Source organism: Rhea americana, unplaced genomic scaffold (assembly GCF_003343005.1).
Source record: "Rhea americana isolate MKP2758 unplaced genomic scaffold, rheAme1 scaffold_176, whole genome shotgun sequence".
Classification (NCBI taxonomy): Eukaryota; Metazoa; Chordata; class Aves; order Rheiformes; family Rheidae; genus Rhea; species Rhea americana.
The window spans coordinates 740,844-766,163 of record NW_028185883.1 but is presented as its reverse complement, the minus strand read 5'-3'; the positions used below and the strand labels follow the sequence as shown (position 1 = coordinate 766,163).

Below are 25,320 nucleotides of genomic sequence, written 5' to 3'. Positions count from 1 at the left end.
AAGTAGTTATTAAAGCATGATTTGTACATAGATTCAAACATATTCAACCTAACACCTCAAACCATAATATCGTTCCTCAGATTCTTGTATAAACAAGATAGAATYCTATTGGATAGTTGAGTAGAAAAGAGAACTACAAACTATAAGAAAAATTTCAAAATGTATTGAGAATTTTAAAGGTAAWTTTGCTTATTGTTAATATTACTTTAAAATATATTTGGACCTTTAACTATATTCTTCAGTTCTATTAAGTACTGAATTGAAAAGTTACAATCTTGCTGAAGTATTTTATGCATGACCCTTCCTTTAATTCCAGATAAAGTTTTTGACTGATTAMAACATAATTAACTACAAAGTTGCAGCTTTCCAGAGAGTAATATTTCATTTAAAGTATAGATTCAAAAACTTGTAATGTTAAAGCACTTCTGGTTTTTTGAACTTTGACCATGTATTTGTTACTCTTCTTCTCTGATGCCTCTGAAGTATTCTGTATCATTAACATACCATACTCTGCTTCATATTTATAGAAAATGGTAGAYTTTTACTAGTTCATATAACAAATCTTAATTCAGAACTAAAAGAAAATTAAGCAGAAAGGAGACAGAGACAAACAAGAAGAATGAACACAGTTACAGAGACAAATCTTCTGTCTATAGAAACCTACTGTACAGTCTTCTATCTATAGAAACCTACTGGACAGYCAATAGGGAATAAGCAAAACTGTGTATTCATATGCTATTAAATCTGCACTCACCAAAAAATCTGAATTGGTCTTCTTGGTCTACTACAGTAGTCTGTGCTTGTTGCAAACGTTGTGAATTTGCTTCCTGAGYTGACAGTAAAATATTTTTTTGGTTGATGAATTCCTTCAATCTGTCCTCTACAGAGAYATACTTTAGTAAATAAAAGGTATTTATATTTTGATAGACTTTTAGCATGGAATAGAAGATACTTAACACGGAAAATGGCTTTAACATAACTTCACTAACAATTTTAAATACATTTAACATCTTCAGTAGATGTTTGAAATGAACATTCAGGTTATAAACTGATAGTACTTCAGAAAAACTGCTGTGTTCTACCACACTTACAATACAGTATTTAAAGAATTCCTCTAATATAACTGTGATTTTAAAATATATTGTGTGTGTGCAGGCACACTTATGTGTGTAATTATTTCATCACTGTGCGAAAGAGGCAGTAAATACTCCAAAGCATATTAATTATCCAGCTAGCTTGTTGTTGTTGTTATCTCATTTTCAGTCATTTGTAGGAATATGTAACCGGAGAACTAAAGTACCTCACTGTTGTCAACCTGCTTTTTCAAAAAGACCAAGCTGTCTCCCAACCAACAGTGCAATCTCTTAGYGCCTGATACATTGCTTCCATTTCAGATTACCCTATTTTCTTTCACAGTTACTGCCATTACAATCCCCATCATCTGGGCTCATAAAAAATAACTGTAGCCTATTTACACAATGACAGGGTTTTTTGTATTAATTAGAAATAATCTACTCATATGGTATGGAATTTTATGCAGCCAGGCAGAACATCTGCCTTAATTTAACTCACTTACAACAAAAAATACAACAGAAAAATCATCTAGGACAGGAACTTCCATCACCACGCATATCACAGCTTAGAAAACCAAAAACAAAAACGAAGTTTTGAGTTTTATACTGTACTTATCAGCCTAAATACCTTCATTTATGCTTGACAAATGACTAAAATCAGGCAAGTTAGTAACATCTATGACCCTATGATTATCTTCTAGTAAGGAAATAATTTCTGGTTTTGAAAGGTCTCACAAAAGACACTTCTTTTTCTCTAAGTTCTTTTTTGCAAACCAAGCAGATGGTAGTGGTCTCTCTCTTCTCTCTTCTTTTTTTTAAATAACTCTTTATTAAAAACTGCCATGACATGAAGATACCCAAGATATCCAAGATTAGATTCAAAAGAATGATTTGCTGACAGTTGACTAAGTTATGACACAGATTGCGTCTACATTGGCAAGAAATACAGCATAATAGAAGCAGCAATGTATGACCTAAATAGTTGTAATGACCGGACTTCCACACCCTACATATTTCAGTGGATTTAATTCAGATGAGCTCAAGTCCGATTCCACAGTTTAAAAGTCTATTAGCAGCTGGAATACATTAGSTGCACTCCTGCAACACATCTTTTAACTTAGTTTCTTCTGGAAAGAATCAAGTTTATACTCTGAGATCATTCGATGATGTGAACCAAAGCACAGTAAACTGGGGGTGACTGGAAGATTCACCCTACCAGCACACTCCTGATCTGAACTTAAATGCAAATATAGGTATGCCTGTTATTAACAATAGGGATCTGATTAGGCCAAGCCAAGCCATGTACCATCAGATCCCAAACTGCAATAAGAGAAAATAAGTACGCAATCCTTCTAATTCCACATCTATAAAGAAACATTACTAAACCTGTAATTGCATCACTGTGTTTCTTTACTTAAAATCAGATAACCACACAACTCTGTTTACTCCAGGCAGGCAAAATGAGACAGAATAGGATGCAGCTGCTCATTGCTTCTGAGGAAAATGTTACCCATTAAGAGAGTTAATTGTAGAGTTAGCACAGAAATATTTGAGTATTCTCCTGTAAGAAATTATACAAGTCTTGGAGACATGTTTAAATCAAAGATCTCAGCTCAGTAAATTATATGTGGAAAGTTCCAACTGTACCGAGAACATCAAAAACCCAAATTAGAATGATCCACGATTTTTAAGAGAAAATTAGCATAGATTTTCAATTTGAAAGTTAAATTAATAATTTTATGACTAAATTATTAACTTCACACTTGCTAGAAACCCTTCTCTTTCCTATTTGACTTTCAGCAAGATTCTGCTGCAAGCTTTGTAGATTTGGCTTCAGATTCATTGCTAAATTCTTTAACTTACTTTGTGCATAAAGCTTATCTTCTTCAGAAAAAGAAAATATTTAATTGTTCTCTTTAACAGGCAATGCAGAAAAAAACAAAACAGATTTTGCTTTTACACTAATTACACTATATACACTTTTACAGAAAATGTCTGAAGGATCAGTTGATTTATAGAATTAAGTAACTCCGAAGAAATTCCTGTGGTATGTCAGATAAAAGCACCACATATAGCATATCAAAGATACAATGTATTGTCAGAAATTTAAAAACAAAATCCATTCTTATTTTTGCTTTTATGTTTTAATGACACCATGGCAAGGCAAGCAATGAACAAGGCAATGTAATGAATTGTGACTAAATAATCCTGAACCTAGAAAAGCTTATTAATAAAGGGTTCCCTGAACTTAAAATAAATTAATTCTTTCATTTTATTTTCAAGTAATGTATACGTAGTTGTAATCAATTATAATGGTAAAAGTCTGCTACCAGTATCACTTGCAACTTCACACCTAAGTGAGAAAAGGTAGAGATATTATTTTCATACAATTTATTATAGAAAACTTTTAAAGAAACAATTCCAGAAATTATTTTGGATTAATTGATCTTTAACATTATAGAAGTCTGATTCTCTTATTCTGCTACTAAACTCCTCAGTAGAATGTGCARTTTCCAACTAGCTGAACAGAAAGACCTCAGAAGTTTATCCAAATTACACACACAGGCTCAAGTTTTAACTCCATCCTCACCATTTATGCTGTCTGGCAGGCTAATTATATTAGCTTCTGCCATTTGCAGGTCTTTCAGAGTTGGTTCCAAACTTGACAACAGAAGTCTTCTTGTTTGTGGGATGTCATATACTTGCTTTTCTATGCAAATGAAAGTATTTGATAACCAACCATATAAAATAATGTTAATTGCAACTTTCAAAACATGTAAGATAAAAACTTGAATTAAGAACACTATTTATGCTATTTTTACAGTAAATAATTATTTCTTTTACTATGTAAGATACAATTTTAATCTCTAGTGTAAGGAGAGAAAGAAACAGCATGTAAACTTCCAGCAGTGTAGCAGGTTGGGGAGATCAATTTTTTTCATGCTTTCTCATACACACAGTTTTACTGAGAAACTACTGAAAGGTTTTTTAGTTGTTGTTGTTGTTTAATTTTACCTTGGTACTTGAATTGCAATAATTCCATATTCTCCATTTTCTTTCCATCTCTTCCTCCTGTTACTTTCTACTCCTTTTTCTAACATCTCAAGTTCCTCTTATTTTTGTCTACATTCTACTGAGGTTCTTTTGTCTCAGCTTCATTCTCTCTGTTCACTATGCTGTCCTACAGAATTTCCTTTGCCAGCACAAATACCAAAACATCTAAAAAAACCTTCATCCACTGAAGACTGTTATCTCAAATCCTCTCTATTATATTAATTTTCCTTTTATTCATAGTGTACTGAACTTTGAATGATCTCTTACCTTTCCCTAGGCCCTCCCTTCTTTTAACTCTTCTTTTATGGCTACAGAATTCTTTCTTTCTCTATAATCCCACAATTTCCCAATTACTCCCCTTTAGCTCTCTGCCAGTTTCTACCCCCTCTACTTATGAAGAGCATAAGCAGCAGCTTTGTGAAAAATTAGCCAGGGAACCTTCTTCCTTGCTTCAAAGCAGCAGAATGTAAGAAATAAAACTGCAGAGATGTTTTCCCTTGGCTATCAGTAACAGGTTACATGTATATCCAAAAGATAGCTCTTCAGAAATGAGTGGCTCAAAAAAGAGGAGGAATTACTTGCAGGTGATGTGGATGTTACTTTTCACAGCAAGCTGGTTTGACATCTAAACTCTACCATCTGGCTAGGTGGGCCTTGGTAGCAGTTTAGAGAGCTTCAGAAGCATAACATCAGCAGATGTAGGTAGTCCTTTTTAAGGCAAGGCGTTCTGTTCACTGAATTCCACTTACTGTAGCTATCTAGTTCAAACAAAAACATCTACACACTATCAGACCAAATAAGCCACCGATGTGGTATTGCCAACTAGACCAGTAGTATGGCTGAACGGTTATTACAGTGTTATTAGCTATTATTTTTTTTCTTCTTCAAGTTAAGTGAAAAGTGAAAGTCCTCTGCAAGCTATAYGAAAGCATGCAAAAGTCAATTACAGCCAACAACAGTTAGCATATGTTGTGCCTCTCATAAAYGCTTGGGTTCTACTAACAGAAGCTCACATCAGCAGTGTACAGAAGTCCAGACAACCTCAGAGGTAAGAAAGATGATGACAGCACCAAGAGATCGTCATCAAGAAATCAACATCTTCTGATGAAAAATTAGCTTATTGCCATGAGGTCTCACCCAAGGAAGACCAGTTATTGACCTTTAGAATCTACAAGTACTTGAGAACATGCAAGGGCATAGGAATAGCTTGCTCTTTATTGTTTGTGTATTGCTGCATTCTCAGAAAATTCTTGGATCCTCAGAGTATGTCAGTTCCTCTGGGTTTGGTGAGTATCCTGTTAGGTATTTTACTCTGCAGACATATTTGTGCCCTTATTGTCTTCCCTTATGCTATGTGAAAGAAAATGAGTCACATTTTACTTTCAGTTACTAGACCAGATTGTCCGTTAAAGTTAAGATTTGCTCAGCAGTGAGGGTGTGTATTCGTAAGTACGGGGAAAAAAAAAAGAGGTTGAGGGATTTATCAACTAAACAAACTGTACATTATTTCTTATTTATTTATTTAGCCTGGATAGAGCAGAAGATTCTTAAGGTCAAGTCTCCTTTCTAGGGTATAGGTCGGTTCAGAATATTTGCTCATATATCTTCCATGACTAGGAAATATGATAGTTTTAATATATTCCAAATCAGACTACTCTTCTCAATTGACAGACACAAATGCTAACGTATGTCAGTTTTCAGTAAAAAATTAGTACAAGTTTTCAGTACAAAATTCATAAAGATTCATCCTAGGACTGCTTATCAAAGTTATAGCTACATATAGATAAAATTTCTTCTTACCATCAGACCCACGCATGCCTAGTTGATCTGCTATGAAAGTCTCTATTTGCTGTAGGTCTTTCAGTTTTGATTCCAGACTTGCAGCTAAAATTCTTTTTAGCTCATATCCATAGCTTTCTACAGAAAAAGGAAGATTTTTTTAACTCATAAAATAGAGAAAAATAAATTATGTATTTTAAAGTTTTACAAGTTCTTCTAATAGAAAAATTTAAACTCTCATATTTACTGCTGAAAGGTTGCCTTTGCATTCTCATAGTAAATACATACTAAATATCATACAGAGCAACTACTCAAAATATTTTTTTAATGTTTTAAAAGTATTTAAATTGAGGAATAATTAAATCATTCTGTAAATTGCTATGGACTATCACACATGAAATAATGCATATATATTAAAACCCTGTCTTTGTACAGCTTAAGAAATAACACCAAATAATTTCTGTCTGAGGAAATACTTATCTTATAATAAGACCTCTGATAACATTTAACAATTATAGTGAAAATCTACTATGGCAGACCTAGATTAGAAGAATATTTCTTATGTATCGTAAACCATTGTGTGATGGTTTATTTATAAYTATAACCAGAGTTATACATCACTTAAAATATGTTCTCTTTTAAAGTACCAAAGTCACATTCAATCAGCCTATGACATCACCCACTAATGTGAGACCAGCCCTTTCCTTTTGTTGATGATCTTTTTCACATATGTAAGAAGAAATATTGCTTTCAATTCCTTAACTTTTTTCACACAGGTCTCAAAAGAATTCCAAATATTAAAATTGSCTATAGTCATTTCCTTGTTTATAAAAATCCAGTCTTGCATTGTTATTCTAGGAAGATTCCTGGTAAGATGGTTCCAATGATTATACTGTATGGACATACAAAAATTGTTACTGAATAAACAATTTCATATCAGACTTCAGCTCTGTACTTACCACTTACATTGCTTTTTTGGTCATCTGTCAGAGCCAGTTCTTCCTGCAGGTCTTTCAGATTTGACTCCAAGCTTTCAAGAAGTTCTGGTACCTTATTTAATCTATCYTCTGCAGTAAGTGCGAAATATCAATCATCAGTCAGAAAACCACATTTATATATTTCTTTTTAAAATTATATCCTATCAGATGGATCTTATGGAATTAAAACGTGTAACACATAGAAACAATGGTACTTGATTATCATCATCTTTTTCAATCCTGTCCTCCTAAATATGTTATATTTTAAGATTTAAGATCTTCAAAACAAAGACTATCTTTCTGTTTGTAGCATAATGTAACTGTGATTCTCATTCCAGTCTCTGGATCATATTATCTTATTCTCCTTGCTATTGAAACACATAAGATGGGGAAAATTATGGTCAGATATAAGACTAGGAATGAGTTCCTGATCCTAATTAAACAAAATTATCATTAACWGCAGTGCAGTCCATCATTTTAATCTAGTCATTAAATTACATTAATCATCTGAGCCCTCCTCTTCTGGGTTCAGCTACCTGTGCTTAAGGACAGCTCTGATGTGGTGCAGCTGGGCAACATGGTGTGAGATTGCTGTAAGATCTGTGTGAGAAAGTGCTGTGAGAAGCCTCTTTGGCAGGTCTCCCTGCTTAGCCTGGGAGTTGTACAAGCTTTCAAGATCTTACTCTTGGATCTTTGCCTGAGCTACATTGCAGGCATGCCATGAACATCACTAATCCTGACCTGCTGCCTTGATTTCCTGGCTTGACCTTGGACTTGCCTTGTTGCTATAAATTTGCCCAKCAGTCACTAAGCTGCTGGTTGATCTGGTTGCTGTCACTAGACCTAATTTCAACCTTGAGGTGCTGACTTGACTTTCTGACTTGACTTCTAGCCCTTTCTCATTGTTTTGGACTTGTCTTGAGATCTGGGCTGTTAGCAGACTGTAATTATCTGCTCTGACTGCCTTGCTCAGCAGCCACAGAATTGTGCCCTTGTCAGAGAGGACACTGCTCCTGTCTGCCTTGCTGTCAGCCACATCTCCCAACTGGCTTTCCTTTGTGAGGCAGCCTGCCCTTGCTGCCTAGCATATATAATCTCATTGCTTTTCATCTCTCATCTTCTCTTTCGCTTTCTTCCTATGTTTGATGACATTAGTCATTCTTGCCTACACTTTGAAGACCCCTTTTTCTCTCCAGAACTTTCTACAGAGTTCTTTTCCAGATTGTTCTTTTAGCTCATTTTTTGATGAGTCTTTTCTCTCTCTCTCTCTCTCTCTCTCTCTCTCTCTCTCTCCCCACTCTCTTATTTTCCCATTCCCTCTACAGGGGCTGTGCCCAAAGTCTTTGGCTCATCTTCCATTAAGTTCTGTCTCTAAGTAATTTTATCAGCTGACACATCTTCAGTTTTCATTTCCATGCTGATGACTAACAAATCGTGCTCAGCACCATTAATTGCTAATCTTGTAAAATTCACCATCTGTCCTTTTCTCATTTCAAGGTTTTTATTAGCTTAAACTAAACTTGTGAAAAAGAGCTAATACCTTTTTTTTCCTGAAAACTCTCTGTATCTCTACTTTTCGCTACTAGCTTTCCTGATACTCAGGCCCATATCCTCAGAATAATTTTTAAGTTTTCTCTCACAACGTTAAAAAAAAACAAAAACAACAAAAAACAACAAACAAAACAAACCATTGGGATCCTACTGTTTTTTTCAACATTYTTCCATTTTATCTTAAATCTCCAAAGCCTAATCTCCACTCAACATCCTCTCTACCTATTTGCCTAAATGTAGAAGTTGCCTCCTTTCAGTCCTTATAATACAATTTTTTGCTTTGTCCATTTAACACCCTTGCCTCAAYACTGTCCCATCTGAATTTTTCCACCAGCTTCCAGTTCTCTTTTATATCAAATGTAATGTTTTCAGTACTGTTTTTGTCTATGTGATACATAAATCTTACCAAAAAAAAAATCTATTATGCAGAACATCTATACTAGCTACCAAGTTAAAGAGGTATCTGAGCTRGTTTTAAACTAGCCAGGTATTGAAGAAGCCTAGCAACAGTGGTACTGAGATTTTTGGCAGGATGTATTAGCTCATACTCAACTTCATGAAGTTGTGGATAAATATTCTTCCTATTCTTCCATATAGTTTTGCAGTTCCCAATATATTCTCTCATGATGATTTTGATGCTGTACATTCTGCCAGTATTCCTRTTTTGTTTAATTCAATAGTCTCATCTATATAACAAATAATTTAAAATCTTTCAGCCTGTTTGTATTTAAGTTYCTCTTAAAATAATTCTGCTTTTCATCATGTGTCCAGAAATTCTCAATAATGTGCTTTCTTGTCTTTAGACTTGGAGTTGCTAGAGTAGTAACACTTCTTAAATAAGTGCAAATGAGGTGTTATAGTAAAACAAACAAGTACCTAAACAACAGAATACAGATCTCTGTATTATTCTGTATTTACCAGTAATGCTGTCTATTTCACTGTCTTCAAAAGGTTCCATATCTCGCAAATTTTCTACAGCTGGTGACAGCTTAGCAAGCATACTATGCAAAAGCTCAGTTGTTTTCTTCCCTAAAGATAAAAGCTATTCAGAAAGACATTCTATAGACAAAACTTCTAGACAGTTTCTAATGAGTTTCCTCTAGAAAATGACACAGAGTATTTTCTAAAGAGAATAAATGTAAACTTTCTATAACTCTAAGAATCAGCTATTATCATTCTGCAGGAAGGTCCTGTGATAACTCGGTGAAAAAAGACAGAACAGATTGAAACACATGATTTTTACTTACCAACAATCAAGCAAAGTATGATGACTGTGTGCAGCCAATGCTGGGGTCCAAAAAATAATTACTGCCTATTTTACTCACACTATGCCCTGAACAGCATGGTTGTAATTACAGAGTTGCAGGTAAGGAAGAGTGAAGGTATTTGCAGCTTCCCAGCACAATCATTACCCTATGCCCTCTGATGTCTTAAGTAAGGTCTCTTGAGTTCTCTTTTGTGTAGCTAACATTGTTTGAAGCGACTTTCTGGATCCTGCATCTCTGAAATGCTGTTGGGTAGGTAAGCATTCAAAACAGTTTCATTCAGCAATGAAGACAATGTATATACCCATCTGGACAGGACATTTTGGCTCATTTTGGAAAGCATGTGGCACAGATTCTTCCCCACATGAGGATTTTAGATTTGGCTATACTGCATTCTTTATTATATCATCCTTATTAGCCGTTTTATGTCAATAAATGAAGAAACAGCAAAAACTCAATGGTCTCTGGGATTTCTTGAAGTTGGTAAAGCTTTACTAAAAGTTATTAACAAAAACACTTCACTCAGAGGAAAATGTCAACGTTATTAAGAAATTTGTAAGTTTTCTTACTAGATTCCTAAATTTTTAGTTTTCCACTTACCAGTGTTGAGGCCAGCTTCTGCCAGTGAAAGTGTTGATACTTGTGGCACTTTAYTCATGTGAATTATTAACGGAAGTCTTTCTGCATTTGAAAAAAAAAGTTTTATCTCATTGGGAATGTAACAAAAGCAAAAAAGTTATTTAATTAAAACACATAATTTTTAATCTAAGACTGAGAAACAGAGTAACACATTTTACTTCCTAATATATTATAGCCTAATATATATAGATATATTATCTTTCACATTAAACTCACTGCTTACTCTCCTGTTAATGTAATTTATCTTCTATACMTACTCAACTCAGCTAAAAATATATTAATTGATGTAAGAATGTCCAAGTGTTTAAGAGAAAAATRCTTCTCAATACATTTAAAATAATGAATTCAGGAAGAAAATAGTTACCTTTATCATCTACTACTTCTTTTTGAGTCCATGGAAGATTTTTTTTCTCAAGTAAGTGAGTTTCCAAAGTCCCATTCTATAAATAAAAGTAATAGCATTATGTTATATTGCTAATAATAATACTTACCACTTGCCTGTTGTCTTACTGTAATATATCCAAGTCCTGATTAAACACAATCAAACTGTAAATGAAAAAAATTATCTTTGAGAACTCAGAAGTAATTAGTTCATTAATAAAATGAATTTCTAAATAGATAAATGCAATACTATTTTTCCTTTCTCTCATTTTTTGTTCATTATTAAATTTACAGAACTTTATGCAGATATGGAGTTCCATCTTTTTTTCCTTCCACCTTCTCAAGACTGAAAAGCATTCAGTGGTGAAAATAAAAATTAACTAATGAGATGTTGGCATTTGACAAAAAAATCAGTATTTGAAAAAGTTACAGAACATATGTTATCTTTATATGGAGTCTTAGAAGACATATATTTTGAACTGCTGAACTGTAGGACACTGCTAGACCAAAGAAAGCGCTCTCATACTCTGGTGCTGGAGAGAAGCACCCTTCTTATATATTTTGATGTACAAAGGAAAACATAGATGCTAGAGGTTTGCTGTAGAATATTGCTGCTTTCATACTGTAGTCTTGCAGCTTTGTTCTACTGCATTAAAAGCCATTAAAGTCATCATTACTATATGGATGGCAAACATTACGGTATTTTATGCAAAAATGTTATTGGCTGTATTTTAACACATTTACAGAATAATCTTATAGATTCCAGGTTCGAGGTCAGTTGTTTACCTCATTCCTTCCTGATATTCTTGCTCATTGCTGTCAAATCAAAATGTTACATGTAAACATGACATATTGTAACACTCAAATAAATCCTAATATATTCTCTGCACTACTTTTGTCATACAGAGGTACTGGAATGATCAAGTCTAACTTAGAAAATCTTCTCATGCACATGACCGCAGAAGTCTAACATGTTGTCTTTACTGCTGAACATCAGCTATAATTTAGATAAACACAAGTAATGAACACATTCAAACACAGCAGCTTACAGGACCCAAGAGCCCATGAATAATTTTGAAAAAATATAAAGCAAGTATTTCACCTTTTTCTCTTGATTTTGTTCTTTTATATTTGTATTGTCATCCCCCAAACAATGAGAGATAACAGAAGTGAAACACTTTACAGTGCTAATAGGAATAAAACAACACTACAAAAAYAGGTCAGTTAAGAAAACAAGGGAATTCCTTCTACTGCAATTCATTTCTCCATTTTTAAACAGCTACAGTTGAGATTAAAAGCAAAATGGTTTTCCCCATGGAACGAAGCTATGCTAAGTGTCAATTGTTAACACASGGAGAGTACTGACACAGCAATATTGAAGTGAAAAAAAATTATTAAATACACCTGTAAGGTGTACAAGAGAAATAAATAAACTATCCTTCTCATTTGCCTCTGCTTCTTCTCAGATATAACACTAAGTTCACAAAACAGACTTGAAGATTAAAACAGACAAAATGTACATGTAAATTTGCAGGGACTGTGGTGAGCAGTATCTTGGGAAATAAATACTTAAAAGTATTTAGATATTTCTTCTCAAAATCATCTTTTGTTATCTTGGGACTGCAGTTCAGTGAAACATTTTATTTGGTATCAAAATTGATTTTGGAAGTTTCTACTATCCCACACTCTCAGCCACTATTCCCTCCACTGTAGAGCATTTTGCTCCCTTCTCAGCTGAATTAATTATTTTGCAAGACAGCAGTCTAAACTCATCTATACTAAAGATAAAATTTGATAGTTATACTTTTTAATACTGCATTGAACTGTGACTAGTCCCCAGACACTGCAGAAACCCTAGAATCTGGCTCCTTCAGACTAAAAAAAAAAANAAAAAAAAGAAAAAAAAAGAAAAAAAAAAGAAAACAAACCACACACAGAACAAGTCTTTCTGGACTATCAGAAATTACTAATTACTGAACTAAGTAATTCCTCTTCAATCTTTCCTGTACTGAGTTTCTATTTGTTGTAAGATAAGGGGAGTTAAGATTGATACYTGATAATATATAAGCCAAACAAACATTAAAGGAGTCTCCTAGAGCATAAGACTATTTTTATGGAAAGTGAGAAGCATAAATACCCTACCCTACCCTCCTCCAGAAGCACTGTTTTCTCAAGAACATGAACAAAGCCTGCCTGAAAGCTGGACAGAGTTAGAGTTTCATGACTAAAACACAAGGCTTTCTATTCAGATAGAGAGTAAAGAAATAAACTATCCCCTGAATGCTGATATAACTCAGAGCAATCATTAGAGATGCTCTCAATTATACTGAAATAACGTAGTGAGTTAATGCACAGAAATTAGAAGTTTCATGACAGAAACTAAAGTACTGTTTTTATTTCAGTAGCACTAAAAGCAGTTATACCAAAAGTAGATCTGATTTTTTTCCCCTCAACATTGCATAGCTGCCTATGAGATTCTAGGAAAACAATTATCACTTTGCATCACAGATCTCATCTGAAATGAGTAAGAGCATTTACCAGTATTTGTAAGTAACTATAATGTGTGATGAAAATTATTGTATGAATTAGTGCAGTATTATAAAAGCCAAAGAACCGGGTTATTGCCACAGTATCACAGTCTTGACAAACGACTCATTATGGTATAAAACATGCATGACAACAGGATAGTACATTGTCTTTACTAGAGTTGTATTTGCATAACCTCCTTGATCTCTTAATCTCAGATATGCATCAYTCTTTACAATACTGTTTGCAGGAAGTTGTATCCACTGTGTTAATCTCATCAAAACTCAATGTTCTGGCAAAGTACAGGTTTTACAATGCATTTTGCCTTACAAACTTTTGGAGAATCTTGAACATTATATATCAAAAAAAATCAGAATGTAATATGAAACAGTTACATTCTATTGCAAAAAAAATAACTAAATTGAAAAGTCTGTTATGCTASTTAATCACAGAAAACAGAACATCAGGGTACCTGCATTCCATCTAAGTTTTGACATAAGCAGTACTCAACTGACCAACTCTGAGATGTGTTAAAATAGTCTTATTGTCCAGTATCTCTTAGTACTAGAGACATCTCAGATTGAGAAGAGCTTCCACAGCGACGCAAAGTTTTCTGTATACATGAAGCTTCTGAAAATCTGAATACCTGAATTCTATCTAAGTATTGTCATTAAAAGGAGGAGACAACAAAATGCTGCTGTTATGCTGCTAGAGGACAAAATTCTAGACTGGCCATATCTAGTAGCTCTCTCTCTCTCTAAAACACAGTCTTTGACTTAAACACAAAATCCAGCAGTGATTTCCATACAGAAATGAAGAGAATAACGGTATCTTTCTCTTGCATAACTGTAGAGTGGATTAGAATTCTCACTCAGGAAGTTTAATACATTCCCTTCATAAACTTAAAACTTTGCTTCCCAGGAGTATTATCTCACATCTGCACTGTAGAATGCCTGGAACAATGACACTTTGAACCCTCCTGCTTTGCTGGGTTTTCTTCAGAATAGTACGAAAGAATTAAAATATCTGAAAGAAAATAAATATCTAAAATAACAAAATCAAGAAAAGTCTCAGATCAGACAGCCAAGTCAGGACAGTGAMTAAAACTACATGGTTGGAGAAGTTCTCTTTCAATTATCTTAATATAAATGAGAATGCTTGTAGTTTTTAGTGGATCTGTGTGTATTTGAGACATATCCAGGGGAAAAAGAAAAAAAGAAAAAAAAAAGAAGATGATGACAAGAGAGGAAAAAAAATAACCAAAAACCTTCAGTTTTTGAACATAAGAGTAGCTAGGGATAACCTGGAACCTGAACCAGTTTCCTTCCTTTCCTTCCTTTCTTTGAATTTCCTAATRTGTGTAGGGTAAGATGATTTTCTGGATTTATTTTTGTTAATAAATTCCACATTGTATCAAAGGAATACTTAACTATCATCAGTAATTGTGCATATTACACTGGGGATTAACTCAGCGCTAATGATGATCCAGGTAGTTATTCAATTGTTGATTATTAAATCAAAACATAAATATCTACTCACTAGTATTGAACTAGTAAAATCTGCTCAAAATTACTGTAAAGTATATAAAATGAAAAATAAACAATACTGTACTGTAGTGTGTGTGACAGGAAGAACTGGCATAGGTTCCTTTTTATCTTCTTGAGTAATAACTGCAGGCATTTTTTCTTGGGTCTCCAAAGTGGTTATCTTTTCAGCAGGGAAAACAGGAACAACTTCAGCATTCTGAGATTCAGAAGATGTTTTATGACTGGTCAGGGAGCTTTTCAGAGGAGCCACATCTTGATATTTGGGAGGTAAAACTGATGGTAACAWATTGTTTTCATATAATGGTAAAGAATGATCTTGTCCTCGGATACTTGTACTCAGTTTAGCAGATGTAGCAGTCTTCTGTCTTTCTGAGATTAGTTGGGGTGAATCTTCGTGTACATTTGAAGACTTTGGCAATAATTGCTCTTGATAATTTAAGGAGAAATGTGACTCTGACTCTCCTCGGATTTTTGGAAGGTTCATGAAATCTGCATGTGGCACCACTGATTCATCTTCCCCTGTGCTGCAGGGTTTTAAAATAGTCAGCATTAGCTAAAAGCTCACAGAAGGTACATTCTTGTTTGAAAGAAATGTATCAGCATGAAATGCATTAAGCTTTAAGTTGCTCTACATGTAAAATTAAGATTTTTTTTTTCAGTACCATATAAGTTTTCTTTCCTCTTTCTTACTTGCTTCTACAACCAGGATGGCAGGAAACAGCTGAGCCCTGCTCTCAGTAGGAAAAAACTGTAAGGGACAGAAAAGCACRCATACTCTAGAGGGCAGGAGTTTCAACTCCTGTTGTCTCAGAGTGGCAGGAGTACAGGTACCAGCTTCTGCTTCAAAAAGATGGTCCTTAACAACTTCCTGACCATCTCTCTGCAACAACAGTGCAATAGAAAGCTACTCAATTAAAAGACAAGGATCATTTGTTTAATTTAGAAGATGTAATTCCTGTCTTCAGCTGTATAACTAAATATGTCCAATCCCCATTGCTTATAGCTCCCTTTCTTTCCATAAGGCTATTCTCACTTCCTTGCCACTACCCCATACAGACCAGAAATACGTTAACACTACTTCATGCCACGTAACTACCCTTGGTAGGACTAATGGGTTCCTGTGATGAGCTAATCTCAGGAAGACATTTTCAGGAAGAGATGAAGAAAGGTACAAGTGGCAAGAGTCTTGCTACAATACTATATATCGTTTTTCCTAGCACAAGTAATATAATTTAATACAAAAATCTTTCTAAACTACATTAGTTTCACCGCCAAAGGGTGAGGAAGAATGGGGTTAGCAGTGAGGGCTGCACAACACTTTATACCAAATATATGAATGAATAAGCATACTCTGGGTTCACGTACGCCTTAACAGAAGTCTGCAAGAAAGACAACTCCAGACTCAAGCACAAGTGCTAAAGGTAAAATATATTTACACATATATAGCTCTCCATATATATAAAAAAAATTCTCCTTATATAAAAATATCTATATCTATATAGCTATCTATACATCTAGATAAAGAAAGAGACAGGGAGACGAAGAAGCACTAAAGGATAATGCTTTTTCTATTACAAGATATTTAAAAGATGCCTAGAACTCTAGGTTTGCATAGGGATTGTTATGAAATAAAAAGAATACTAACATCTGGGATCTGAAACTGATGACCACATGTGACTGTATTATATCTACTGAAATATTTAAAATTTTTACAAATTATTTTTTTTAGCTGTTAGTCGCTGTAACCTTGCTCATCTTCTACCCTGTGAATACAATACTAAAGATTTTCCCCACTCTAAGCCACTAAATATCTTCTATGCAAATTAAAATTTCAGAATCCTTATATTGGTAATTTCAGATCTATTCAAAAAATACTGAAAAATGGAAATACTATAGGCCATAAAGCTATACTTTTCATTCTCTAAACTACTTCTACCTGTTATCCAGGGAAACCCCTTCGTTTGCTCCTGTGTTTTTTTTAGCTGCAACCAGTCCTTCAGAGTCTAACTTCAAAGGCTGTAGGAAAACAATATATTTAAATAAGAGGAAAATACCCGACACATTTTCTATATTAAGATAACTGGGAAATTGTATTAGCTTTTTTTTTTTTTTTTTTTTTTTTTACAGGCATTACTTTGTGAAAAGAATGAAAAAGAAAACTGGTAAGTGGCTTACACAAAGCTATTTCAGGGCCTATGTCAGATAAACTTAATGAAAAAAAAAGGAAATCATTGAAGCAACACAATCTGAAGTGATCGATAGGGCTCAATTATTTTGAACAGCTTGGAAAGAAATGGTATTTTTAAAGTTACGCTGCTAGTGCAAGAGTTAATAAAATCATGGCTGTAGTCATTTAGAGTATTTTGGTACTGCTTTTGTGCACAGTGAGGAATGAAACACGGTTCCTGGACCATCTCAGCTTAAGCTTAGAATCCTGCAGAACACATTGTCTTCATTCATACTTCCTCAGAAACAGAGTGCACTCTGCCCCCACATAACCATAAATACGCACCACATTCACCATGTATTTGCCTCGTGCACAATAAAACACCATGTCAATATTCTCAATACAAGGAGTTTATGCTTGACGCATGCCCTCAGCTATTGTTTCTCACTTGAGAGTATGTTCTACTTCATGAGAACATGACCAGACTCATGGGCCAGACTAATCCTCCAGGAAGGATCATCTAAATTACTACTAAGTGGACAGCGAGACATACCTTGGAAGAACTAGTACTACTAAACCTGCAGGAATTAGAAGAGATACTACCAGTGGCATCTCCCAGCATCTCGTGTTTCTGGTATCATCCCAAGACGTGAATATGACCCTCTGGTCAGCTTCCCTCTATTTAGAGGAGATTTTGAATCCCAGAAGAATAGCACCCCATTGCCAACACTATAATGCTATATCTCTCATAAGATCAAGAGCAAGAATAATTTGGTGCAAAGAACACATTTAGAGAAGAGAAGCCCCATGGAGCTTCAAAAGCCTTGATTTCTACCAGCCGGCAGATCACCCGGGAAAGGCCATTATGAGCTAGCTGGTGATTTCCAAAATGAGCAGAATGTCAACTCTGCATTCATTAGTAACACCAGTTAGGGTGTGTAGGAATGCCCAGTGCGGACTGAAGACATCTGCAGAGAGACAGTCTATGATTCATACCTCCCACGGAGAAGCATGCTCATACTTCCTCTGTCTTCAGGATGAAGACTGAACAAGAATTAATTGACAGACAAGTAGAAAGATAATCAAGGATAAACAAAGATAAATAACACGTCAAATGTGGAACACTTCAGCCTGCCTCATCTCATTAAAGCTCATGCCAGGAGAATGGCAAACCAGCACTTTCAGAATAGGATCTCTGTGCCCTGCCTACTACTGCCATTACAAGCATCCTAGGCCCCTACACAAGCAGTTAAGCACACAATTTCTCTATGTATCTGCAACGTAGAAGTAGTTCTGCCCAACAACAACAGACAGGTCTCCAAAGGTAAAGAATATGCTTATTCTTTACACTGTTATTTAGAATTATCATTCCTGAAAAGTAAATAATGAAATAGAATTTTCTATCAATTCATCCTGCTCTTAAGGGGAAAAAAAAAAAAAAACTTAAGTATAAACACAGAAGAAGATACAAAAATGTTCTTACAGACTTTGATTTTCCACTTGCTCTGGTATCTGTTGACATTTGCTGAGTTTTACCAGATAACAGTGATGTTGGCTTCTCATCAGTATGTTTAGAAGAATACTGTATGTTTTCTTGTCCAGATGGGTAAGCAGTAAGTCTTGGAGCCTCTTCCATGCTAGAAAGTAATTCTTTAGGTTTATATGGCTCTCTCTGCTCCTGAAAAAGGTATTTTTCTTTTAGCTTGCTTGCTGAAACACCATGATCTTCAGACTTCTTCCCCTCTGTTAATCCTTTATTTCCTAATTTAACATCCTTCTTTTGAGATGGTGTTGCAACTTCTTCAGTTTCCTCCGTTTCTCCAGGACTTTTCCCTATTGCTTGTCTCACCTGGTTCTTTGCTAGCAATTTGCGTACTAATTCATCAGCTTCACCAATGGACTTGGATGGTGACACTATACAATCTTCTCTGCTGCCTTCAATTTTAATTGCTTTTTGGCCTTTCTTAGCTGCATCTTTAGCATATTTTTTCATATCAACGTCAGAACCACCACTTTTACTCTTTTCTGTATTTTTGTAACTGATGTGTGCATCTTGAACAATTTCTGCGTCTTGAATAGGGACAGATGTTGCTAAGTTTGTAAGTTGCTTATTAGCATATTCAGCTTCCTATATGATAAAAAATATATTCACTAAAATTAGTGTTCCTGTTTGGGTTCATTTCAACACATTTAAATGCTTCCTTAAATCCTTTCCAACTCAAGCATGTTCTCAAATACATTAAATATAAAAAATAAGTTTCCAGTCAAATATACACTTAAATAATAGCTGTAGCACAGCCACACCAAAGCATCTTTTAAAATAGAAGTAATATGCAACAAGTGGTTAAACCATTATTTAAAGCTTTTCATGCTCAAATAAGTCAGAAATATAAAAGCTGAATTAAGTTTTTACAAGAAACTACTGAAAAATTCCCTAAGAGCTCAAGGGGAACTCTTAAAAAAGTTAAAAATTCTCTCATATATTAAAATGTAGCAGCTTCCCTAAAACATATTACATCATGAAATAGAAGTTTAAAAGCAAAAATCACAAATTAATGTTCCAGTAAAAACAAATTTCATGAGAATGGAAAAAGTGAATGTAATTCACTGTGTAATTTCTATATTGTTAAACTTACACCATTAAGTACAGAATATAAAGTCTGATCAAATCAATTTCCTGCTTCCTAGGGTTTTTTAGATTGCTGCATTTTAGTGCCCTATCATTGTTTTCAGTATGCGGGTGGGGGGAGGGCCCCACAATATCCCAATTCATAATATGGTCAAGTTATAATCTTGGGCAAGATGGCAGAACTTGTAAAATTTATCTCATTTAACCCCCATGTCTACATTTGGATTAGTCTCATATTAACCTTGTTCATCCTTTCAGTCAGTGGAAATAAACGGACATTTGCTAGAAAACAACCTTATTCCAAGATAAAGATCTAAAATAGTTCAGATAAACTGATTTTTCTGAACTGGCTACTAAAGCTCAATTCTCTGCTAACTATAAAAAGAGCCTAGTAGACTGGCTACCTCAGATGCAAACACCTGTGTGACATTAGCTGAAATTAATCTCATGCTAGTTTTCCCTATTCTCTGAAAGAAGATAAAAAAAAAGATCACTACAGTGATTTTAGTACCTTCTAAGAATTTCTCTTCAATCCCCCCCTTTTTTTTTAAGTTGTTCCTTATAAGGAAATAAGGAGATCATTAAAGCAAGAAGTCCAAACCAAAAATAGGGCAATTTACGGAGAAAATAAGGAAAGTTAATTTCCTTTTCTCAATTACTACTTTCCCAGAAACATATATCTTTTCCATTGCCTTATCCATGGCATACTTAAATCTACCCATTGCAGAATATTTTGGGAAAAATTATCCTTTCTTTCCTGGAAGTATCTGGTATTATTATGATTTCTTAAGGATACAAGACTAACAGAAGACTAATCTGAACTAAGATGGTAGTTAAGTTTCCTCTAGAATCCGTAAGCAAACGCTTTTAAATTAAATACATTGTATTTTATAGTCTTGCAGATGCTGAAGTGGACAGAAGAGAGCTTTTTAAATGAAAGTAGCTGATTTCTATCTAAAACACACATTATGAATTATTTTCCTGGCATAAAGGGAACCTAAAAAAAAAACAAATAAACAAAAAACCCACCCCACAAAGTATGTTTTCTAAATCAGTACCTGTAAAGCTTTTTTCAGCTTTTCTTCAAGGATTACTTTCTCTCTTTGAAGAACATGCAGATGTTCCTGTGATGTACAAAAAGGATCTGTCAGATACTAATTCTTCCATGTTTACCTTTTGAATCTAAGACACTAACCTTGGAGTATTTTCATAGATAGCAAACATAAGTTTAAAAAATACTTTTTTTTTCCACTATAACATACTATAATAAGTTAAATATCATTCTGTAAAAGTACCAATTACAACAACATTTTGACAAACAAATTTATTTTGAAGTATCTAGATTAGGGTTTGCAGCAATATACGCAGGCAGTTTTGTCTAAAGCACTTAGACATTTTAATTTGGCTTGAAGAGCTTTGCAGTGAAATGTATCAATAAGGATTAATATCTGAACATATACCAGCACTAGTCTATACTTGTCCTCACATAAAAGTAACAGCTATGCTGCTGTAGAGATATACACTGATCCTGTATTCTCAGATTTCCTAAATTACCTCAGGTAATTCATAAGAACTCTCCATGCCTCAGGCTCCTCCATCTGTAAAATGAGCATAATATTCTCCTCCTTCACCAGGACGTAGAAACATTTTAATCATATTTGTAAAGTACTCAAATACTCCGTAAGTCATAAATAAAATACACTCTAGTTTAGTATTACAATGTTCATAAACTGACAAGAATGAAAAAAAAAGTTGCATTCACAGATAAACAGTAAAAGACAGTGAATGACTTATTCACAAGCTCACTATGCAAAATCATCTATGTTACTGTACAAACACAATTCAAGAAAAATACTACATATATAAATCTTAATGATAAATACAATTACACACTATAAATTAAAAGCATACTTAAAATATATGCAGAACATCAACAGATGGAATGAAAGGATCCACTGGCTACATGAACACACTTTTTCATGGTAAGAGTGATTCTGTCAAGAACCTAACAGTAACTGCAGAATCTTCAGGCTGTGCTGCTTACACCCAATAGCCATACAGGAGGTGTCTAAGCACAAAAACACTTAAACCTAACAAGAATCAGATAATACCCATTTTTACCTCTTTCTGTGCTTCATGCRTATGATATAAGGGAGAGTACACCAAATCTTTGATGTGCTCCTATCTTGTGATTCTCTTGTTTGAGCAAAACTTTACTATATATTGCCACAAATGGCTACATAAAAGGAAGAAAGGTATGAAGGTTGTGAACATGTATATATGAACAACACATATGAGGATCTTTCAGATGCTGGAAGATAACCCTCCCTTCCTCTCCTCAAGGGATTGCCCATATGCTTATTAACAATGTGGATGCTTCCAAGTACCACCTTCATACATGCAAGCTACCAGAAAGAAGGGCTCAAATTCTTAGGGAAAATGTAAGCAGAGAACTTCTAGGACAATAGTTTGCTTTCTCTCTAAAAGCTTCAGTTATGGCTTAGTCTGTGACTAGAGCTTTGAGTACTAGCTCCATAGATCTCATCAGAAGGAGAATCTAAGTAAAAAATTCCATTGGGCTGGCTAAATTTCAAAAGCGGTCTACAGAGAAGGTCAAATACCAAAATTTTCAGAGACCTCTCTTTAGTGGCTACAGAGAGGAGAACTGAGGAAGCCCTGTGAAGTTTTCTAACATCTCTATAAACTAAACCTGTGGTAGGTAGAGGCATAAAACTGGTGAGAAAGGATTACAAGAATGCCCATTTATTTCCAAGTAAAAATAAAGCCCCTGCTCAGGGGCAGGAAACAGTCTCAARACAGATTATTCTTGATTAAACTATGAGACACTGTCCTGTATATCTGAAGGAATCATTTACTGTTCTTCTTGTCTTTGCTCATTTTCTTCGGATTATATATTCACACTTGGAACTAGGATCGCTGGAGCTGATCAGGGGCCTCCAAAACTCTCTCCTCTCTCCTTCAGACGAGAAGATCTCAGTCTCCAAGATCTTCCAATTCTAATACATGTTCATGGCTATACTTCACAAGATACAGTTACCTACTCATTCAGCAAAAGTATTTCTTGGCATCATATTTCACTTTCAGTGTGTGTACCTAGCTCCTATACTTATTAGCAGTGGTTCAGCAGTGGTAATCCAGTAGGTGGATTAGCAGTTTCAAGTGGTACATACGCTGTTAACATCTCCACCTCAGTAGCCCAGTTTATAAGGGCAGTAAACACTTCAGTGAACTCTTAGTTCTTCTGACACTGAAAATGATGATGCCAGCCTCTGGAGTAATAGTGAAGGCAGCAAGCCATGGAATACAAATGCTCAAAACATTGAAGAACTACATCCTTTGTACAAGGTAAGAAATGGTCTGTTGGTACTTCTTATCTATCTTTCTTTTTTCTTGTGATTTGACTTTTAATTTAGTGCCTGATCCTTGGATATGACTCTTGGATAGAACTCCTGGACAGAAGACTACAACGCCCATCCCGCTTCTTCTATTTTTTTTTCCAGCACTGTATTTGGTATAGAGTTACCTGAGCTTTAAGTAAATCTTCTTGCATTTTCAAATTTTCACTTTCTTTTTTAGTTTGACTGGAAGAAACTTTCTTTGATTGTCTGCAATTAATAAGACATTTTTATATAATCGCTGTTTAATGTTGAACCTTGCTAATATAAATAACAAAAGAATTTTAATAACAAAGTTCTCAATAAGAATCAATTCTAGTTCCATTGTTTTTTTATTTCAAATCCCATTACTTATATAGGGATGTGGTGAACATGTAATATTCATGAAACGTGAGGCTAGGGAATGATAAAAAATGGAACATCTTACGAAACAGTAAGTTCTGTATTCATAGTAACGTTTGAATAACACATTAAATATGGTCTAAGACCACCATGATCAATAAAGAAAAAATACTGTATACTTATTCATCAACTAGAATATCTGCCTCTGCATAAAATGGATTCAAAGAAAAGTTACATAATCATGTAATTAAAGATTAAGTCATAATACATGCACATACAGAGGTCAAATTACAAACTGAAATGCAGTCTTATTTCACTCTTTCCCCCAATTTTGAATGCTTGCAAACTTTAATGATTTTAACAAAATTTAATATAATTTATGCTTAACAATATTCAATTGATAGACTTTCTTCTTCCTCAGCCTTCTCTACCAACCTATTCACTTTCAGTGGCTAAGCAAAGCACATTAGTCCCTCCCCATCCCAAGCTATTAGTAAACTAATATCCTAGAAATCAACAGTGTTGTTTGGAAAATCTGCCCCAGTACTGTGTAGAAGTTTGAAGGAGATTAATAATTCTTAATATAGAGCTCTTTTAACAGTTTGATAACCTAATTAATCTAATTTAGTAAGGTATCTGTCTTCACAATGTCAGTTCAGTGCTACTTGCTGTTCCTCGTCTACTTAAAAAGACATAGATACAGTCAAAAATATTCAACAGTTCCACACAGGAACTTCCTGGTGCCTGAGATCTTCCTTAAAAAGACAGTATTCTGTCCTGATATATCCTACTTTCAGCCCAGCTGCCCATCACTGACTGAAATTGAGTGTATTAGTAAAGCCACTAACACGAGACACGCTTTAAGTACATCTATGCCAGCATTTTACTTTGGATCAAAAGTGTGTTTTTGAAGCTAATCTCTCTGTTCTCCTATTTTACTGCATTTCAGTTTACATCATGTAAATGTTTCAAAAAACATAGGCTTGATTCTTTTTGGAGAAAACTAAATCAAAACATGAACTCTGGGAGCATACATAATGCACTCAGAACACTAATGGTCATTCAGACCATGGAACTAGACTGTAACTAGTCCAAATCGCCTCCAAATTGCATAAGGAGTCAGATCCTTTGCATAATCTATTTTGTTTTGCAGATCCAAACCTACTATGTAGCATTACTTACAAATGCAGACACAGCTTTCAAGATTGCTTTAGAAAGTAGTATTATGGACTTGAACAATGCCTCACTCTTACCAGTTCTTCAACAATCAGCCTGTCGTAAAGAAGTCAACAGACTGTGCCTTGTAAGATTGAGATCTCCCCTTAAATATCATGGACAGTTTTGTATGAAAAGCTTCTCTGCCAAATAAAGGAGATAGATGAACCATAACATTTCTAACCCTTACACCCTTCCTCACTTTCCATTAAAATAAAAAGGTGGGGGGGAGGTAGTGGGAAGGATCTTAGTCAGCCTTCAGAGTTAATAAAGAGCCCTTCACCTTAGAATTGGATGATCTAGAAAAAAAAAAAAGAATAAATGTGTGTTCCACAGTTCAGTCTTGATATTCTTAATGATGCACATAACCTTTGCCACTTAGCAATTAATAGGGTCAACACAAAAGAACGTATTACTGACATGCAGTAATTCTATTTAATCGTCACTGTCAAGAGTTTTAAGACTATGAGCTTCATATCTTAATCATCACAAGGGTCTATCCAAGTATTTACTTAGGAGTTGCCGAATGACTACTGAAGGACTGCAGGGTCTAGCTTAAGATCAGTGAAGAGTAATGCTGTCTACCAATCACCTCTTATATAGTATCTGGAAGAGTAATAGTGAACGTTCGATGAATGGCTACACAAAGGAAGCAGAGACTCACTTGATATTCTGAATAGCTCCAGCTTTTATCCAGTAGCAAAAAAATGTCATGGTATCTTTTCTGAATATTTTCAGAAATGTATTTCACTGTCCATC

The 25,320-nt window shown here is 34.6% G+C and overlaps 1 protein-coding gene across 7 annotated transcripts in view; it reads right to left on the bottom strand.

Moving 5' to 3' along the window:
• The window catches only part of CCDC7 (coiled-coil domain containing 7), a 38,734-nt gene extending 15,526 nt beyond the window's left edge, over window positions 1-23,208 (bottom strand). For all 7 annotated transcript variants that reach the window (XM_085301385.1, XM_085301386.1, XM_085301388.1 and 4 more), the window contains exons 1-11: window positions 23,133-23,208; window positions 20,647-20,712; window positions 18,443-19,087; window positions 16,729-16,808; window positions 14,857-15,316; window positions 10,703-10,778; window positions 10,300-10,380; window positions 6,866-6,973; window positions 5,928-6,044; window positions 3,664-3,783; window positions 755-880 (exon numbers count right to left, since the gene is read on the bottom strand). In XM_085301385.1, the coding sequence (XP_085157511.1) occupies window positions 755-880; window positions 3,664-3,783; window positions 5,928-6,044; window positions 6,866-6,973; window positions 10,300-10,380; window positions 10,703-10,778; window positions 14,857-15,316; window positions 16,729-16,808; window positions 18,443-19,087; window positions 20,647-20,712; window positions 23,133-23,159 (1,906 nt within the window). In that variant the 5' untranslated portion in view covers window positions 23,160-23,208. The remainder of the gene's footprint in view (window positions 1-754; window positions 881-3,663; window positions 3,784-5,927; window positions 6,045-6,865; window positions 6,974-10,299; window positions 10,381-10,702; window positions 10,779-14,856; window positions 15,317-16,728; window positions 16,809-18,442; window positions 19,088-20,646; window positions 20,713-23,132) is intronic.
• Window positions 23,209-25,320: the final 2,112 nt, after the last annotated feature.